Raw genomic sequence first — 21,254 nt, 5'->3', positions numbered from 1 at the left:
GGCGCCCGCCCACTCCCGCAGGGGGCGCACGCGGCCCGGACTCCACCAACTCCTCCCCCTTCACCTCACCGGGGGGGGGGCAGAATCTCTCGAGTAGGATAAATCATAAAACACATACTAACCTGCACTAAAGTGATTGAAATTTAGTTGAAGAAACTTTTTTAAAGCCCAACTGTTGAGTCACCTGCATTATTTTAAAAATAAGATTTATCCATATTTAGTGTCTTCCTTCCCCCACCACACCATTCTGTATTGGTATATTCCGAAGCCGGTTTGAACTGGGTTCTATTCCTAACGGCTCCCGGGCCGCCGGTTTGGGGTTATGTCTGCGTTGGGGGATATGATCAGTGGAGGGTGAGGGATATTCAGAATGGGCCTTACAATTTTTAAAGTTCGCTGAGGTTAACGGATGGAGGAAGCAACAAGAGCCGTATGGCGGTTTCCGAAGGGCGGAACGAATGTGGCGGCTGCGGTGCGACGGGAGGGACGGTTGTGAGTGAAGCACATCCCGGAGAGGTTGGTGCTGGAAGTGAAGCATTGGGAGGAACCGGGAGGGAGCGGGGTAAGTGTCGGCGGGGGCCCCGTTGTAAATCCATTGGACCAATTGGAGCTGTGACCCACAGAAGCAAACGCGACATGAAATCGTGTGACATTGATCACAAGTCGTGGGAGTCAGTTGCCAGCATTCGCCAGAGCTGGCGGGCAGCCATAAAGACAGGGCTAAATTGTGGCGAGTCGAAGAGACTTAGTAGTTGGCGGGAAAAAAGACAGAGGCGCAAGGGGAGAGCCAACTGTGCAACAGCCCCAACAAACAAATTTCTCTGCAGCACCTGTGGAAGAGCCTGTCACTCCAGAATTGGCCTTTATAGCCACTCCAGGCGCTGCTTCACAAACCACTGACCACCTCCAGGCGCGTATCCATTGTCTCTCGAGATAAGGAGGCCCAAAAGAAAAAAAAAGAATTGGAGCTGTGACCCACAGAAGTAAGAGGAGGCCTTTCAGCCCCTCGAGACTGTTCCGCCACTCATTGAGATCCTGGCTGATCTGTGACCTAACTCCACATACTCGCCCTTGCCCCATATGCCTTAATAACCTTGGTTAACACAATATTATCAATCTCAGATTTAAATTGAACAGTTGATCTAACATCGATTACTGTTTATGAGGGAGTCCCAAACTTCTGACAAAGCAAAGTATTGCCGATGCTGGAAATCTGAAGTAAGAACAGAAAATGCTGGAAATACTCAGCAGGTCAGGCAGCATCTGTGGAGAGAAACAAATGATGAATGTTAATCGACCTGAAACATCAACTCTGTTTATCTCTCCTCAGATGCTGCTTCACTTGCTGAGCATTTCCAGCATTTTCTGTTTTTAGTCCAAACTTCTAGCACACTATGCATAGAAGTGCTTCCTAACTTGACTCCTGAAACTCAGGATCTAATTTTTAGACTATGCCTTCCCGTCCTAGACGCCCCAACCAGAAGAAATAGTTTATCTCTAGCTACCTTATCTGTTTCCCTTAATATCTTGAAAACTTCAATGAAATCGCCCCTTCACCTTCTAAATTCCAGGGAATGCAACGCTAGTTTGAGTAATATATCCTTGTAATTTGACCCTTGGAGTCTAGGTATCATTCTGGTAAACCTATGCTGCATACTGTCCAAGGCCAATATATCTCCTGCTGCGCTCAATCAAAAACTCAGTAGAAATTACAAGGATAGGTTGTTTGGTCCAACCAGTCTGCATAGCTGTGTTTTTCTCCCTTAATAAAGCAAAAGCATTGCAGATGCTGTAAACGCTTAGCAGGTCAGGTAGCCTTTGTGGAAAGAACAGGAAAGTTAATATGAGTCTAAAAACAGAAAATATGAAGTTACGGGCAGCATTGGTAGAGAGAGGGAAAAAGTTAAACTTTTAGGTTGATGACCTTTGGTCAGAACTCAACAAATTAACATTGTCAGGTGTGGACCCTTCATGAGAACTGGAAGATTAACGATCAACTGTGTTTAAAAAGGAACAGCACAAGTAGGAGGGGGTAAACACACAGGAAAATAAATAGAATCACTTGTAAAGTGTTTTGAGTGGGGGATAGGAAATGGTGGAAGTGATTTCTGATGAATAAGGTTGGTGAGCTGCAGACACAAGTTGCCATTTGGGGCTGTGATATAGCAGCAATAACAGACCTGGTTCAAAGAAGAGGAGGAATGGTAACTTAATATTCCTGGCTACAAGATATTCAGAACAGAATGAAGGAAAACATTGGTATGTGTGGGTGGGGCGGGGGCTTGGCAGTATTGATCAAGCATAACACTGGAAAGGAGGGATGTTGTTGAGTCAAATATATATGGAATCTATTTGGTTAGAATTAAGGAACATTAGAGGAGCTGCATATACACTGGGCATATAATATAGGGCACCAAATGGGGCAAGGAGGTACAGGATGTAATTTGTAGGCATATCACAGAAAGATACAAGAACTATAGTGTAGTGATAATGGGGACTTCAGTGATCCTAAAAGGGCAAAGAGGAGGAATTCCTGAAATGCAGACAGGAGGACTTTCTTGGTCAGTGTGTTTCCAGCCCAATGAGGAGGAAAGTTGTGCTTGGTCTGGTGATTGATTAGAGCATTTTTTTTCTTTATTCATTCAGGGGATGTGGGCATCACTGACTAGGCCAGCATTTGTTGCCCATCCCTAATTGCCCTTGAGAAAGTGGTGGAGAGCCACCTTGAACTGCTGCAGTCCCTGGGGTGTAGGTGCACCCACAGTGCTGTTAGGAAGGGAGTTCCAGAATTTTGACCTAGCGACAGTGAAGGAACGGTGATGTAGTTCCAAGTCAGGATGGTGTGTGGCTTGGAGGGGAACTTGCAGGTGGTGGTGTTCCCATGGATCTACTGCCCTTGTCCTTCCAGGTGGTAGAAGTCGCAGATTTGGAAGGTGCTGTTGAAGGAGCCTTGGTGAGTTGCTGCAGTGCATCTTGTAGATGGTGCACACTGCTGCCACTGTGTCGGTGGTGGGAAGGAGCGGATGTTGAAGGTGGTGGATGGGGTGTCAATCAAGTGGGCTGCTTTCTCCTGGATGGTGTCAAGCTGCTTGAGTTTTGGAGCTGCACCCATCCAGGCAAGTGGAGAGTATTACATCACGTTCCTGATTTGTGCTTTGTAGATGGTGTTCAGGCATTGGGGAGACAGGAGGTGAGTTACTCGCTGCAGAATTCCCAGCCTGCTGTTGTAGCCACAGCATTTATGTGGCTCATCCAGTTCAGTGTCTGGTCAATGGTGACCCCCCCCCCCCCCCCGAAGGATGTTGATAGTGGGGGATTCAGCGATGGCAAATGGCATTGACGTCAAGGGGTCATGGTTAGATTCTCTCTTGTTTGAGATGGTCATGGCCTGGCACTTGTATGACATGAAGGTTACTTGCCACTTATCAGCCCAAGCCTGGATGTTTTCTAGGTCTTGCTGCATATGGACATGGCTGCTTCATTATCTGAGGAATTGCGAATGGTGCTGAACATTGTGCAATAATCAGCGAACATCCCCACTTCTGACCTTATGATGGAGGTAAGGTCATTGATGAAGCAGCTGAGGATGGTTGGGCCGAGGACACTACCCTGAGGAACTCCTGTAATGATGTCCTAGGACTGAGATGATTGACTTCCAACAACCACAACCATCTTCCTTTGTGCTAGGTATGACTCCAACCAGTGGAGAGTTTTCCCCCTGATTCCATTGACTCCAGTTTTGCTAGGGCTCCTTGATGCCATACTGGTCAAATGCTGCCTTGATGTCAAGGACAGTAACCCTCATCTCACGTGTGGAGTTCAACTCTTTTGTCCATGTTTGAACCAAGGCTGTAATAAGGTCAGGAGCTGAGTGGCCCTGGCGGAAACCAAACTGAGCATCAGTGAGCAGTTTATTGCTGAGCAAGTGCTGCTTGATGGCACTGTCGACGACCCCTTCCATCACTTTGTTGATGATCGGGAGTAGTCTGATAGGGCGGTAATTGGCCAGGTTGGATTTGTCCTGCTTTTTGTGCAAAGGACATACCTGGGCATGATTCAGCAGGGGAACATTCGGGAAACAGTGGTCATAAATATCAGGTTTAGAATAGTTAATGGACAAGGAACAATCAAGTCTAAAAATACTTAGCTGGAAGAGGGCTAATTTCAGTGAGTTGAAAAGGGATCTGGCCCAGGTGGATTTGAATCAAGAATTATTCGGCAAAGCAATAATTGAATGATGGGAAACCTTCAAAGAGGAGATAGTTTGGGTACAGGGTAGACCCATTCCCATAATGGGGAAAGAAAGGACATCCAAAACTAGAGCTCCTGGATGACTAAATATATAGAGATTAAAATGAAACAGAAAAAGGCTTATGATGTGTAAAGTTCATAATGCAGTAGAGAACCAAACTGAATAAAGTACGGAAGATATCTTAAAAAAGGAATGAGAAGGATAAAGACAGGATATACGATTAGATTAGTGGCTAACATAAGGGAATGCCGAAGTCTTTTATAAACATAGAAATGGTTAAAGGGTAGTCAAATGAAGGATGATGTCGATTAGGGGAAGAAAAAAGAGGACTTCTTGTGGAGGTAGAGGGCGTGGTTGAGGTACTAAATGAGCACTTTGCATTTGCCTATACTAAAGAGGATCTGTAGCAGTAAAGGAGGAGTTAGTGATTATGGATAGGATAAAAATAGGTACGAGGAAGTACTTTGAAGGTTGGCAGTTGTCAGAGAAAAAGCCACCCAGTTCAGATGGGATGCATCCTTGGTTACTGAGGCAAATAAGGATGAAAATTGCAGTGGCTCTGACCACAATCTTCCAATCCTCCTTTGATATGGGGATAGGAGTCAGAAGACTAAAGGATTGCAAATGTTACATACTTCCTCAAAAAAGGAGGGATAAACCTGGCAACTGCAGGCTAGTCAGCCTAACATAAGTGGTGGGGGAACTTAATCCGAGACAAAACTAATTGTTACCTCAAAAATAATGAAAATTAAAGTTGGCACAGATTTGTTGAAGGCAAATCATGTTTGACTAAATTAAGCAAGTTCTTTTATGAAGTAACGGAGAGGGTGGACTTTCAAAAGGCATTTGATAAAGTTCTACGTAATAGACTTGTTACAAAATTTAAAGCTTGTCGGGTTAAAGAGATAGTGGTGAACGTTTTTTCTACACTGGAGTGAAGTCTGCAGTGATGTCCCCTAAGGGTCGGTGTTCAGACCACTGCTCTTTGATATTTATTAATGAGCTGGGTATACAGCGGCATAATTTCAAAGTTTGCAGATGACGTGGAACTCAAATGTAGTAAACTGTAAGGAGGATAGTAACAGGGTTCAGGAGGGTGTAAACAGACTGGTGAAATGGGTGAACATACGGCTGATGAAATTTAATACAGAGAAGTGTGAAGTGATTAATTTTGGTAGGAAGGCAATATAAACTCTAATAAAATGTAAGATATAACTAAGGCTCATTAGATTGATTCCTGGGATGAGAGAATTGTAGTATGAGAAGAGATTGAGTAGAATGGGCCGATATTATCCAGAGTTTAAAAATTTAAAAAGAGGTGATCTAATTGAAACTTAATATCAAAATTCTTAGAGGGCTTGACTGGGTAGATGCTGAGAGTCTGTTTTCCCCTGGTTGGAGAGTCTAGAATTCTGGTTATAGTCGCAGGATAAAGGGCCGAGATGAGAAATTTCTTCACTCAAAGACTTATGAATCTTTGGAATTCTGTACCCCAGTGGGCTGTGGATGCTCAGTTGTTGAGAAGATTCAAGACTGAGATAGATTTTTGGACCCTAAGGAAATCCAGGGAAGTGAGGATAGGGCGGGAAAGTGGAGTTGAGGTAGATGATCAACCATGATCTTATTCAGTGGCGTAGTAGGCTTGAGGAGCAATATGGCCCTGCTCCTGTTTCTTATTTTATGTGAACTAAATGGTACAATTTTAAAGGGGTGCAGGAACAGGGAGACCTGGGGGCTACGTACACAAGTCTTTGAAGGTGGTATGACAAATTGAGAAGGCTGTTAAAAAGGCATATGGGATCCTTGGCTTTATCAATAGAAGCAGAGAGAACAAATGTTAAACCTTTAATAAAAAACACACCAGTTAGGCTCCAGCTGGAGTATTGTTGCAATTGTGGGCGCCACATTTTGGGAAGGATGTCAAAGCCATGGGTGCAGAGGAGATTTACTAGAATGGTACCAGGGGTTAAAGATTTAAGTTATGTGGAGCGACTGGAGAAACTGCGGTTGTTCCCCTTAGCAGAGAAGGGAGATTTCGTAGGTGTTCAAAATCTTGAAGAGTTTAGATAGAGTAAGTAGGAGAAACTGTTTCTAGTGCCAAAAGGGTCTAAGCAGAGGGCACATATGAGGTGATTGTCAAAAGAATCAGAGGTGACATGTGGAAACTTTTTTTTTACACAGTGTTATGATCTGGAATGCACTGCCTGAAAGGGTGGTGGAAGCAGATTCAATGATAACATTTAAAAGTGAATTGGATAAAGACTTGAAAAGGAAATAAAATTAAAACATTGCTGGAAATACACAGCAGGTCTGCCAGCATTTGTGGAGAAACAGTTAACATTTCAGGTCTGTGACCTTTCATCAGAACTTTCATCACTTTTCATCAGAATTTTGCTTTTATTAAGGAAATAAAATTGCTGGCCCATGGGGAAAGAGCATGGGAGTGGGACTAATTGGATAGCTCTTTCAAGAGGCCTGTTAGACCAAATGGCCGCCACCTATAACATTTAAGGATTTGTCTAATGATCCTGTTCTTGATAAAAGAATGTATTAAAAAGCACCATGTGAGATTTGTTAGTGTTGATATAATTTAAAATAATTTACCCAATGCGCTTCAGATGTCATACTTGTGTCTAGTGCATGTTTGTCCTTCCTTTGGATGTCACCCTCTGATATACAAAATTGTGTCACACCTGCAGCTGATTTGGCTCAAATTTCATATTAAAGCAGTGGTAGGTATTGTACAAATCAAACTCAGGAAAAGCTAGTAGGTAAATTATCAATGGAAAAATTCCCAAGCCTGGACTTTGAAAATGGCTATTCAGAACGATCTTTAGTTAAAACAGCCAATAAAAGCAAACTACTGAAGTTAGTTAACATATCTCTGTCCAGTATGTTCCTTATGGAAATGTTGATTATCAGAGGTCAAACTGTTCAGGTAAATGTAAAAAATTCATGGCATTATTTAAAAGCGGGGAAATTCTACATCCTGGCCAACATTTAACTGGAGAAAGTGACACCACCAAAACATACTAACTGGTCGTTTATCTCATTACTGTTTTTGGAACTTACTTTACACAATTTGTCTGCTATATTAGTCTACATAACAGTGACTACATTTATTACACTAATTAATCGTCTGTGAAGTACTTTGGGATGTCTGAAGATGGGAAGGTGCTCAGTAAATTCTAGTTCATTTGTTCTTCAGGTCAACCTAAATAATAGTATTTTCTGTGTTCAGAATGTTTCCAACAAATGTTTTATGCAAGTGTGCCAACTCAACACTTCAAAAAAAAATACAAAAATGAAAGAAAAGCAGCTATTTCCTGTCTTGTTTTTCTGACTAAGATAGCTTAGCATCTACCCAAAGAGGGAGTCATGCAGCTGCCAATCTAGAGAAACTTTCAGCAGTAATCTCAGTTACCCTCCTGAATAGTGTGCAATATCACAGGAGATCATAAATACGAGTAGGCCATATGACCCCTTGAGCTGCTTCACCATTCAGTAAGATCATGGCTAATCATCTTCTTTAACTCCACTTTCCTGCCAAATCTCCATATCCCCCGATTCCCTTAGAATCCAAAAATCTATCAAACTCAGCCTTGAATATACTCAACAACTGAGTATCCACAGCCCTCTGGGGTAGAAAATTCCAAAGATTCACGGCGTAAGAGAGAAATAGTATATGCTTTTGTTTTGCGCATAATTGGAAAGATTCTGGAATCTGTTATGTATGTATGCTTGGGCTCAATCCTATAGTTAAAGGTTTTAATAGAAGATAGAATTTCATGTGAAACTACGAGGTTTGTATCATGTATTTTTATAGTTTTAAATGTATAATGTATCGTAATTCACATTGTTACAAATCTAGTTGAGTCGTACTTCAAGAAATTAACAGATTATTTGTTAAAAGCTTACAGTTGCCACTTTCCCTCACTCTCCAAAGGTTTGATCAATCAAAAATGTATATTAATACAGATTCTTATGTAGTTAGCAATGGGGTTGTGCTGTACATACACAGCACAATTTTAACTCTTTGAAAGGAAACAATTGACGCTGTAATGACAAAACTATTACTGAATATATTTTGTTACCAGCCACCAAATCATATACACAGCTATGGTAGTTCATATGCCTTTAAGAGGAGGCAAGATAAACACAAGCAGTAAAAGGAATATAGAAGGATCTGTAGATGGGGGGGGAGAGGTGGTGGAGGCTCAGGTGGAGCATAAACAACAACATGGACTACTAGTTGGGCTGAATGGCCTGTTTCTGTGCTGTACATTGTGTAATTCAAAAGTGCAATGTGCATCAGTTTAGCTGTTTGCACAATACAGCATTATTGTGGTACAGTGAAAGATCTTGAAAATATTTGTGATTTACTATACCCAAATTGATTTTCTATAATATTACTCAGTTACAGAAATCTGTCAGATTACAGTGTAAATTGTATATAGTTAACTGCTATGGTGATTCATCATTAGAGTTGTTTTCACTTAATATTTAGTGTTATCTAATGTTTGTTTTACAGTTAACAATACTACAAATTTAGCAAGTAAAGATGCCAGCAGGGGTGTCCTGGCCTCGTTACCTAAAGATGCTGGGGTCAAGCATTCTAGCAATGTTTGCAGGAGCAGAAGTAGTACACAGGTACTACAGACCAGATTTGGTGAGTGATAAATCTTGTACATTTTAGTTTGTTTGCCTTCCTAATCCTTGCTATTGATATTCTCTGGCTGGGAAGGGGTAGGTCGGCAACTTGACTTCAGGTCTCTGGCAATACTGCTTTTTTACTCTTTGCCTATCACAACATACCCTCTAATTTTTTTTGTAGTGTGTGGGTGATTTGTTTAAGTGCACAGCCCCTTTAAATTATTTTTGCATCGCTGTGCACACACATTAACTTAAAGGGGCTGACGTTATATGGCTTGCATGGGAGCTTTCAGGCAGCCGTGCAGAGTAGAGGAAACATTGCCTACTGCTAGGATGTGAAGATTGAGGGCTGATGGTTGTGCTTGGGTTATGAGCATTTTATTCCCTACTTTCTGTAAAGAAATAATGCCGTGAACTCTAATCGTTGTTTCTTTCTCCAGGAACATAGCTGGGAAGCTCCCTTTAAGAGCATTTATGAGTCTATGTCTCCTCCATGGCATAGAAGAAATATCTGTGTGCCACACCTCTATCAGTTCTGTTTGAAACAACTCCCCTCACCCCAATTGATTTCCTTGTTAATTTTATTTAGAGATACAGCACTGAAACAGGCCCGTCGGCCCACCGAGTCTGTGCCGACTATCAACCACCCATTTATACTAATCCTACATTAATCCCATATTCCTACCACATCCCCGCCTTCCCTCAATTCCCCTACCACCTACCTATACTAGGGGCAATTTATAATGGTCAATTTACCTATCAACCATTTATAAAAAGATCTAGCGTGCATTTTATCACACCTTTTTCAAACTACTAATTTTGTTTCACACTTGCAGCTGGTTGGTTCAAATTTCATATTAATAAAACCAAGCCAATCACACCTGAAGATATCAGCAATGTGGGATAGATGGGTAGATAAAAACCTACTAAAATTCGGGACAGAAAGAATCTGAGTTTAGATCAGGACCCAGCAAGAAGTTGTTTAAATTTATACAGGCTCTTCCTAAGTTCGATAAAAAGGATGTAGAGGCATTTTTCATATCTTTTGAAAAAATAGCCAAGCGGGTGAAATGCCCTAAAGAAAGCTGGACATTGCTCATGCAGGGCAAGCTGGTAGGCAGAGCTCATGAAGCTTATGCCATGCTTTCTGAAGAGGCTTCTGCAGATTATGAAATGGCAAAAAAGGCTATTCTCGCTGTCTATGAGTTAGTCCCTGAAGCTTACCGTCAGAAGTTTAGGAACTTATGGAGATTGGCTGGGCAGACATATCTAGAATTTGAGAGAGTGAAGCAAATGAATTTTGACCATTGGATACGGGCATTAACAATAGAAAACACATATGAGAACCTTCGAGAATTGATTCTCTTAGAATAGTTTAAAAACTCCATTCCTTCAGTACTGAGAACTCATGTAGATAACCTGAAAGTTTTGAAAGCTAGGCAGAGATTGCTGATTTTGAGCTTGTGAATAAGCCAACCTATTTTGTCCGTCACCCCCATAAACCTGAGAAGGATAGAAAGTGGGAGAGTGAAAGGAAAGCAAGTAGCCGGGGACAAGAAGGAACAGCTGGGAATGTCCCAGGATCACCACTTCAGGTCAGAAAGGAAGGTGCTGAGGGTAGAAGTGAGGTTCGCAAGCCAACGTGTTGTCATTGAAATAAAACGGGTCATCTTCGTTCAGAGTGCTGGAAATTGCGTGGTAAATCCATAGGGCTTGTTGGTGTATGCAAAGTTAGTGCAGAGGAAAAGACTGACTGAGAGTATAGCAGACCAGGCTATAGCTTTAACGACAGCTGTGAATGTGAAACCAGATGCTAAAATAAAAGAGAATGTACAGGTTAAGAATAAAATACCCAAAAGTTATAATGAATTTTTGACAAAGGGGAGAATAACTACATATCCTGTAAGTGAGGCAGGAAAACCTATCATTACACAGGAGCAACCCAACCACTCTTGCTGGGGAAAGATATGAGGTTTCCACCAGAGAGTGTCTTGAACGCTAATGTTTTAGTTAATGGAATTGGCAGCGTCTGTATACCCTTTGTATAAAGTATGTCTAGAGAGTGACTTAATATCTGGGATAGTAACTATAGGTGTTTTAAAAAAATTTATTTGTGGGATGTTGGTGTCGCTGGCTATGCCGGCATTTATTGCCCATCTATAATTGCCCTTGAGAAGGTGGTGGTGAGCTGCCTTCTTGAACTGCTGCAGTCCGTGTGAGGTAGGTACACCCACAGTGCTGTTAGGTTGGGAGTTCCAGGATTTTGACCCAGTGACAGTGAAGGAACAGCGATAAAGTTCCAAGTCAGGATGGTGTGTGACTTGAAGGGGAGCTTACAGGCGGTGGTGTTCCCATGCATTTGCTGCCCTTTTTCTTCTAGTTGGTAGAGGTCGCAGATTTGGAAGGTAATGTCTAAGGAGCCTTGGTGCGTTGCTGCAGTGCATCTTGTACATGGTACACACTGCTGCTACTGTGCGTGGTGGTGAAGGGAGTGAATGTTATGGATGGGATGCCAATCAAACAGGCTGCTTTGTCCTGGATGGTGTCGAGCTTCTTGAATGTTGTTGGAGCTGCACCCATCCAGGCAAGTGGAGAGTATTCCATCACACTCCTGACTTGTCCACAGTTTGCCAGTAGAGGGAATTGATCTACTCCTAGGAAATGATTTGGCTGGATCAAAAGTATTAGTTTCTCCTAAAATTACAGAGGAACCAAGTGAAATTAGGGAAACGGAGCAATTACAGGAACAAGTTCCAGGAATATTTCCTGCGGGTGTAGTTACCCAAGCAATGGTGAAACAAGATCCATTGTTCTACCCTCAGCACCTTCCTTTCTGACCTGAGGAGGTGATCCTGGGGCATTCCCAGCTGTTCCTTCTTGTCCCCAGCTATTTGCCTTCCCTCCACTCTCCCGCTTTCTATCCTTCTCGGATTTACGGGGGTGTCGGACAAAATAGGTTGGCTTATTCACAAGCTCAAAATCAGCAATCTCTGCTGCTTGTCTAGCTTTCAAAACTTTTAGGTTATCTATATGAGTTCTCACTACTGAAGGAATGGAGTTTTTAAACTATTCTAAGAGAATCAATTCTCGAAGGTTCTCATATGAGTTTTCTATCTTTAATGCCTGTATCCAATGGTCAAAATTCATTTGCTTCACTCAAGTTCTAAATATGTTTGCCCAGCCAATCTCCATAAGTTCCTAAACTTCTGACGATTAGCTTCAGGGACTAACTCTATGCAGCGAGAATAGCCTTTTTTGCCATTTCATAATCTGCAGAAGCCTCTTCAGAAAGCATGGCATAAGCTTCATGAGCTCTGCCTACCAGCTTGCCCTGCATGAGCAATGTCCAGCTTTCTTTCGGTCATATCACCTGCTTGGCTATTTTTTCAAAAGATATGAAAAATGCCTCTACGTCCTTTTTATCGAACTTAGGAAGAGCCTGTATAAATTTAAACAACTTCCCGCTGGGTCCTGATCTAAACTCAGATTCTTCCTGTCCCAAATTTTCCCTGGATTCAAGACTTCTGCCTTAGTTCCCTCTCTTTTACCTTAAATTCCCTCTCTTTTTCACTTTCTATCTGAAGTGCTCTCTCTTTCTTCCTTCCCTTTTTTTTCCAATTCAAGTTTTCTTAGTTCTTCCTGTTGAAGCTCCAGTCTTTTTTCATTTCTAACTGAATCCTAGACAATTCCACTGCATGACTCTCAGACCTACTACCCTCTCGTCTCTCATATTTCTTTTCTTGTTCCTTGTATTGCCCTTCATCTGTATCATCATCATTTACTAATTCCAGATGTTTGGCTATTATGTCCATTATCTCTGCTTTTTTGGCACCTGATTTCAATTCCAACCCCAATTTCTCTGCCAATTCTTTTAATTTGTTCTTAGTTAAAGTTATCAAGTCACTCAGGGAAGCATTCTGCTTTCCCAAAAACTCTGCTGCAACCACTAATGCCATAACAAGGTATAGACTGTACCTTATTATAAAAGAGACCTGGTTCTTTTAATTTCTTTGTAATTGGTGTTAGATTTAGATCCCAACAATAGGGTTTCCAATGGATATGATCCCAGACTCGAGGGCAATTAATATGATGCCAAACACAAGACCCCAATTTAAATGTTATTCCAGAGACGAGTAATTACTATGATTCCAAATGCGAGCCCTCCAAATTAGTCTGATTCTGATCCTATGTGCGAGCCACTGAATTAAATATGATTCCACTGCGTGTGAGCCCCCAATTAAGTTATGATTCAAATTCAGAAACCCAATTAATAAGTGATTCAAATTTCGAACGAGCCCCCAATTAATATGTTCCGACCTGTCAAAACCTCCAATCAAAATATACGATTCTGATTGTGGTGGGAGAAAAGCACTGTTAATTCAATCCCGTGCCTCCACAGATCGCCTAGCATATCATTTTAAACTTTCCAAATTTAAGAAAGACCCAGCCAAATTGTACCATCTATTAACCCCCGAATGAGGCTAACCAAACCAGGTGTCTTTAAATCAACAAATTAACTGTTTAATTAGAAAAACTAAATTCTTAAGCACTACTAAGACATAAACAATGTTTAAAATAGTAAAAAATTAAAGTCCTTGCAAATTTACAGTCCAATTTTGCTTGAAGTCCTCACAGCCGTCCTATAGGGAAAAAAGTTTCTTCAACAGCAGAATAGTCCATAGTCTAGTTCCAGCAGTAAGTGGTGCTTTCCTTCTCCAGTGATGAATTTCAACAATTAACAACTTGTAAACACTTTTTAAATGAATCAATCTGGCTGTAGAACTTTTGCGGGATAAAAGATTGTCACAGTCTAACTTCCCTTCCTTCAGTTTAAATTACCAGAGATCTCTGTTTTGACTTGACTTTTTTAGAATTTTGAGAGATAATAAATAAACCGACTAAATTCTCTTTCTTCAGCTTAAATGGTCTGTTTTTCCTTTCAGGTGCTAACACACACCTGTTTCTCTGTTTCCCCAGCTAGAATAGACTGTCTCAACTAAAAAGCCAGTTTAAAAGATAATTGCAGCATTGTATATCCAGTCCTGGGTCTCTGTTGCCAGGTAACCAGGATGCATTCTTTGAAGCTGGTTGAATCCCTCTCAGTATGCTTGTATCTAATGGCAACCAAAATACACTTTCTCTAACTCCTGAGGCTTGCTGGTTTTAAAAGCAGTACGGCTCCTTTGTTGTCTTAAAGACATACCACATATATCCCGGAGAAAAAAATTGACAGGATCATGACATTTAGAAATGAAACATTTAGCAGGGTATTGGTAGACTGTGTAGGACCCTTGCCAACAACAAAAGCGAGACATCAATACATACTTCCTATCATGGATATGGCTACTTGATTTCCAGAGGCCATTCCTTTGAGGACAATTACTGCTAGAATAGTAGTAGAAAAGTTAACCCAATTCTTTACGAGATATGGGTTGCCACTTGAAGTTCAATCGGATCAAGGTTCTAATTTCATGTTTAAGATATTTCAAGAAGTCATGGGCAATTTGGAGATCAGACAGTCGAAATCTTCAGCATATCACCCACAGTCACAGGGAGCATTAGAGAGATACCATCAAACTTTCAAAACAATGATTAGAACATACTGTCATGATTATCCACATGACTGGAATAAAGGACTAGACTTTCTTTTATTTGTCACCAAATGAGTCTACATGCTTCCTTCCTTTCGAATAAGTCTACAGACATGTAGGAAGACAAATTAGTTTAAGGACATGAAGTAAGAGGTCCTCTAAAACTCAAAGATAAATTCTTGGAACAAAAGAATGAATCTTCGATACTGCACTATGTATCTGTGTTCCGAGAAAGGCTCACAAAAGTTTGCGTTGTGGCTCAGGAACACTGTAAAGTATCCCAAGCCAATATGAAAAAATGGGCAGACGAGAATGCGATTTTTCAACCAGGGGTTGAAGTTTTAGTGTTGTTACCATTACAGGGAGGACCATTAAAAGCATGATTCAGTGGCCCATATAGAGTGATCAAAAGAGTGGGTACGGTAGATTACTTGATTAATACCCCTGATCGCCGGAAGAAGAACCGTTTGTGTCACATCAATAAGCTAAAGCAATATAATAGGGAGGAGGATAAGCCAGTACAAGTATGTCAGGTTATTGGGACTGTTGAGAAGGAAAAGGATAGTGAGGATGAGGCAGAAGGAGGCCTAAGAAATTCTCAAATAAAAACAAGAAATGCTGGAACCACTCAGCAGGTCTGGCAGCATCTGTGGAAAGAAGCAGAGTTAACGTTTCGGGTCAGTGACCCTTCTTCGGAACTGACAAATATTAGAAATGCCACAGGTTATAAACAAGTGAGGTGGGGGTGGGGCAAGAGATAACAAAGGAGAAGGTGTAGATTGGACAAGGCCACATAGCTGACCAAAAGGTCATGGAGCAAAGGCAAACAATATGTTATTGGTGTGTTGAAAGACAAAGCATTAGTACAGATGAGGTGTTAACGGACTGAATATTGAACAGCAGCAAGTGCAAACATGAAAAAAAAACAGTGGGTAAGCAAACTGAACAAACTAAGATGAAATGAAATAAATGCAAAAACAAATTGTAAAAATGTAAAAAAAAAAGGGAAAAAAAATAACTAAAAATGAAAGTAAAATGGGGGGCTGTCATGCTCTGAAATTATTGAACTCAATGTTCAGTCCGGCAGGCTGTAGTGTGCCTAATTGGTAGATGAGATGCTGTTCCTCGAGCTTGCGTTGATGTTCACTGGAACACTGCAGCAATACCAGGACAGAGATGTGAGCATGAGAGCAGGGGGGAGTGTTGAAATGGCAAGCAACCGGAAGCTCAGGGTCCTGCTTGCGGACTGAGCGGAGGTGTTCCGCAAAGCGGTCACCCAGTCTGCGTTTGGTCTCCCCAATGTAGAGGAGACCACATTGTGAGCAGCGAATACAGTATACTACATTGAAAGAAGTACAAGTAAATCGCTACTTCACCTGAAAGGAGTGTTTGGGGCCTGGGATAGTGAGGAGAGAGGAGGTAGATGGGAAGGTATTACACCTCCTGCAATTGCAGGGGAAGGTGCCATGGGATGGGGCGAGGTGGTGGGGGTAATAGAGGAGTGGACCAGGGTGTCACGGAGGGAACGATCCTTTCGGAATGCTGACAGGGGAAGGGAGGGGAAGATGCGTTTGGTAGTGGCATCACGCTGGAGGTGGCAGAAATGGCGGAGGATGATCCTTTGGATATGGAGGCTGATGGGTTGGAAAGTGAGGACAAGGGGAACCCTGTCACGGTTCTGGGAGGGAGGGGAAGGGTTGAGGGCAGAGGTGCAGGAAATGGGCCGGACACAGTTGAGGGCCCTGGAAATTCTCAGATTGAACTTCCAACTATCAGATTAGCGAATACAAAATAGCTAGGAAAATTGGACAACATGCTTTTGCACTTAGAGACAAAACAACGTGAAGACCTAACCATGCTTTTCACAACATTTAAAACAGTTTGTAGGGATAAGCCAAGATGTACAACCTTAGCCACACATGATATGGGTATAGGGGGAACCATTCCTTTAAAACAACATCCTTGCCGCTTGGGTCCAGACAGACAGGCCCAAAGGGAAGCAGTGGTTTAAAGCATGCTGGAGGGCAGCTTCATTGAACCCAGTCAGGACAGCTGGAATTCGCAGGTGGTCTTGATGCCTAACCGTGGTGGGTCAGCTCAAATTTGCATAGACCACAAAAAAGTCACTGCGGTGATGAAGACAGACTCCTACTCAAATTCTCATTTAGAAGACTGTATGGACAGAGTGGGCAATACCATGTGTCTTAAAGAATCAAATTCCTTTGACACCCCAAGATAAGGAAAAGTCCTTACATTGGACGGGGTTTTTCAGTATCAAGTGATGCCACACAGGTTAAGGGGTACTCGGGCAACTTCTCAGAATCGTGAACCCAGTGGCAACCAGTGTTCCTACCTGTGCAGTTAACCTGGCTGAAGTGATGGATTATAGGGACACTTAAAAAGAAAACATGAAACAACTGCGAGACTATGTTTGGAAGGTTGCAGTGGGCTAATTGGGACAACCTTTGTAAAAATTTAAAGCCAAAAATGTTTTGATGGAATATATTGTTGTAGTCTTAGCATTTTGAAAATTGTATCGGGGGAAAAATAATGTTATCGCTGACGCTTTGTCACGAATTTATTTGTTAACTCATATAGACGGCGATGGTATAAAGAAAATGCTGTAACTTATTAGCATGAATGGTGTGTGAATGCAAAAAAAGTTAGTGTTTTACCAATTTCTATTTTTTTTTTGCACTGTAATGAAACGCATTTCGGGAATGACGTTTCATTTCACCAAGGGTATTAGTTTCTCTCCTCAGATTAAAAAAAACTTTGTGTCTGCCTTTAAGACTGCTTTAAAATAAAACTGCACCTTTAAGGGAGGAGGACATTCTGGAGACACAGCTGCATTTTTGGTTACCCTGAGCAACAGCAGGTAACATGGTTTGATGTGTCCATTTTGATTGTGTGTGGAGCTGGCAGAAACCGGCTGAAAGCAGCAGGTTCTGAGAGACTTTCCAGCGAGGAACTGAAGGGAAAAGGAGTTGTTTTATTCTCTCAAGAAAAAATTCTATAAAGCTTTAAGCCAAGTTAGAGTCATCGAGTTATACAGCACAGAAACGGGCCCTTCGGCCCATCGTGTCTGTGCCGGCCATCGAGCGCCTATCTATTCCAATCCCATTTTCCAGCACTTGGCCCGTAGCCTTGTATGCTATGGCGTTTCAAGTGCTCATCTAAATACTTAAATGCTGTGAGGGAACCTGCCTCTACCACCCCTTCAGACAGCGTGTTCCAGATTCCAACCACCCTCTGGGTGAAAATCTTTTTCATCAAATCCCCTCTAAACATCCTGTCCCTTACCTTAAATCTATGCCCCCTAGTTATTGATGCCTCCGCTAAGGGAAAAAGTTTCTTCCTATCAATGCCCCTCATAATTTTGTATACCTCAGTCAGGTCCCCACTCAGCCTTCTCTGCTCTAAGGAAAACAACCCTAGCCTATTCAGTCTCTCTCCATAGCTGAAATGCTCCAGCCCAGGCAACATCCTGGTGAATCTCCTCTGCACCCTCTCCAGTGCAATCACATCCTTCCTATAGTGTGGTGACCAGAACTGTACACAGTACTCCAGCTGGGGCCTAACTAGCATTTTATACAGCTCCATCATAACCTCCCTGCTCTTATATTCTATGCCTCGACTAATAAAGGCAAGTATCCCATATTCCTTCCTAACCACCTTATCTACCTGTGCTGCTGCCTTCAGTGATCTATGGACAAGTACACCAAGGTAGCTCTGACCTTCTGTACTTCCTAGGGTCCTATCATCCATTGTATATTCCCTTGCCTTGTTAGTCCTCCCAAAATGCATCACCTCACACTTCTCAGGATTAAATTCTATTAGCCACTGCCCTGCCCATCTTACCAGCCCATCTATATTGTCTTGTAATCTATGGCTTTCCTCCTCACTATTTACACCACCACCAATTTTCATGTCATCTGCGAACTTACTGGTCATACCTCCTATATTCCCGTCTAAATCATTAATGTACACTACAAACAGCAAGGGTTCCAGCACCGATCCCTGCGGTACACCACTGGTCACAGCCTTCCACTCGCCAAAACAACCCTTGACCATCACCTTCTGCCTCCTGCCACTAAGCTGATTTTGGATTCAATTTGCGAGATTGCACTCGATCACATGGGCTCTTACCTTCTTGACCAATCTCCCATGCGGGACCTTATCAAAAGTCTTACTGAAGTCCATGTAGACTACATCAACTGCTTTACCCTCATTTACACATCTAGTCACATCCTTGAAAAATTCAATCCAGTTTGTTAGACATGATCTCCCCCTGACAAAGCCATGCTGACTATCCCTGATTAATCCCTGCCTCTCCAAGTGGAGATTAATCTTGTCCCTCAGAATTTTTTCCAATAGTTTCCCTACCACTGATGATAGACTCACTGGCCTGTTATTACCTGGTTTATTCCTACTACCCTTCTTGAATAATGGTACCACATTCGCTGTCCTCCAATCCTCTGGTACCTCTCCTGTGGCCAGAGAGGATTTGAAAATTTGTGTCAGAGCCCCTGCTATCTCCTCCCTTGCCTCACATAACAGCCTGGGATACATCTCATCTGGGCCTGAGGATTTATCCACTTTTAAGCCTGCTAAAACAGCTAATACTTCCTCCCTTTCAATGCTAATTTGTTCAAGTATATCACAATCCCCCTCCCTGATCTCTAAACCTACATCGTCCTTCTCCATAGTGAACACAGATGAAACGTAATCAATTAAAACCTCACCTATGTCCTCCGGCTCAACACACAGTTTGCCACTTTGGTCCCTAATGGGCCCTACTCTTGCCCTGGTTATACTTTTGCCCTTAATATACATATAAAACGCCTTGGGATTTTCCTTTATCTTGTCCGGAAGTGTTTTTTTCATGAGTTAATTCCCTGAGCAAGGAAGAAAAGCTTTTCTTTTTCAACAAATTATTTGTAATGCTCTGCTCATCATCGAAAGGACTGTTTAATGCAACTGAACTGAGTATTTTCATCAAATTCAGATAAAGACTTCGAGTGAACTTTGATTATCTTCACATTAGAAGACCTCATTCACCAGGAACGTAAAACTTACTCATTTTTATTTATTCTTAACAGACAGCTAATCTTAAAAACTACTCTTTTAAAAAACAATTAATTGTTATTTTTGAATATGTATATGAATGTGGGATTAAATTAAGAAGTTATAAGGTCTTTAGACATAGGTTTATCTTAATAGTGTTTAAGATTTAGATTTTTTTAATCAATAATTAATTTGTTGCCTAAAGATACCTGGATTGGTCTGCTTCATTCTGGGGATACTAGAGTGTTTAATTTGGCTGTTTTTTTTTTTCGATTTGGTGAAAGCTTGATTATATGCTGTGACCTGTGGAGTGATGGGACTGAATTAACAGTGCGTTGCTCCCGCCATGGTCATAACAAACTGAACGTAGTGCTCCAAATGCAATCTGGCTAGCAACCTGTGGTGTCAAACTGGTATCCTTTGATTAATACAACCCAATATCTTGTTAGATTTAGCCTTTTCCTACATTGGTTATGAACCTATAGTAAGCTGTGCATAACCACATCAAGATCTTCTCTCCCAACCTCTTTTGGTATTGGTTATTCAATCCTTTCAAAACTGTGTTGAGCACACTTTGAACTTTATAGGTTCAAGATAACTAGATTACTTGGCACTCTTAATATTACATTACAGGCAATGAACACCAATTTGTAACTCCACTAGGGCAAGTTCCCAATCCTGGTCATAGTGTTGGGGTGGGGGTTGAGGGCAGCGGGGTGCATGGTAAGTGTTGCACATTCATTGGCCAACCTGTTGTTAAAATCTCGAACCAGGGCAGTGTATTGTTAGCAGAGGTGTGAGAAGTCATCTGGCTGGTGTTTTAACTAAATAGTTCATTACACAAGGAACTTAACGTGGGGATAAAACTGTATTATGGAAGCTTGTAATCATAAACTATAGTGTTATATTATTATTGCAGGATTATTTGGGTCAAAGTGAGCATTCTGAACTTGTTTTTGCTTTGAAGTTTTAATACTTAAGTTATGATTCAAATTTTTTGTGTTCTTTAGAGTATACCAGAAATTCCACCTAAACCAGGCGAGCTTAAAACAGAACTTCTGGGTCTGAAAGAACAAATGCAAACTCATGATTCTGAAAAACATTGAAGGAAGTGGAATAGAAGATTCAAGCGCTCCTAACAGTACACTGGACAGCGACAGATAACTTGCATTTGAATTTAATATCGTTGATTTATGAATATTAAAATTATAGAATCATAGAATTGTTATAGTGCAGAAGGAGGCCTTGGCCCATCGTGTCCACACCGGCACGCTAAAAGAGCAATTCACTCGGTTCCGTTCTCCCTCCTTCTTCCTGTAACCCTGCACATGCTTCCTTTTCATATAGTTATTAATGTATTTTAATGTATATTCAAAAGTTTTTGTGGGCATGATGTTCCACAATCTCAATGTATTTTTTCTGTATTTGCTTCCAACTGTCTTTTCTGGGCTATTAAACAGTTTGAAAGCTGGTCAGACACAAGCCATTTTTATACAGAGGTTAAATTGGTATAATTCTTGCACACCTAGTGACTAACTGCAGAATAGCAGACCCTTAACACCCATCTCATTCATTGTGGCAAGTTACATTACTTTCAAACTCAAAAGGAAAATTGAAATGGAACGAGCACTTTTGAAAGTCACAGGTTTTGGTCTTTGACCTTCAGCTGTAGATGTTTGTACCCTGATATC

At 41.6% G+C, this 21,254-nt stretch overlaps 1 protein-coding gene across 3 annotated transcripts; it reads left to right on the top strand.

The window, feature by feature from the left end:
* Positions 1-275: 275 nt before the first annotated feature.
* On the top strand, positions 276-21,035 carry uqcc6 (ubiquinol-cytochrome c reductase complex assembly factor 6). Of its 3 annotated transcripts, none has more exons than XM_068050308.1 (3): positions 276-516; positions 8,784-8,921; positions 20,574-21,035. In XM_068050308.1, the coding sequence occupies exons 2-3, from the start codon at positions 8,814-8,816 to the stop codon at positions 20,667-20,669; spliced, it is 204 nt and encodes a 67-aa protein (XP_067906409.1). In that variant the 5' UTR covers positions 276-516; positions 8,784-8,813; the 3' UTR covers positions 20,670-21,035. The 3 variants fall into 3 exon arrangements, with proteins under 3 accessions (XP_067906409.1, XP_067906408.1, XP_067906410.1); XM_068050307.1 differs by having other exon boundaries at positions 276-562; XM_068050309.1 differs by lacking the exon at positions 276-516 and adding an exon at positions 3,465-3,687.
* The last annotated feature ends 219 nt before the right edge of the window (positions 21,036-21,254 follow it).

This window comes from Heterodontus francisci, chromosome 18 (assembly GCF_036365525.1).
Source record: "Heterodontus francisci isolate sHetFra1 chromosome 18, sHetFra1.hap1, whole genome shotgun sequence".
NCBI classification, from domain to species: domain Eukaryota; kingdom Metazoa; phylum Chordata; class Chondrichthyes; order Heterodontiformes; family Heterodontidae; genus Heterodontus; species Heterodontus francisci.
This window is presented reverse-complemented; position numbering and strand designations above follow the sequence as displayed.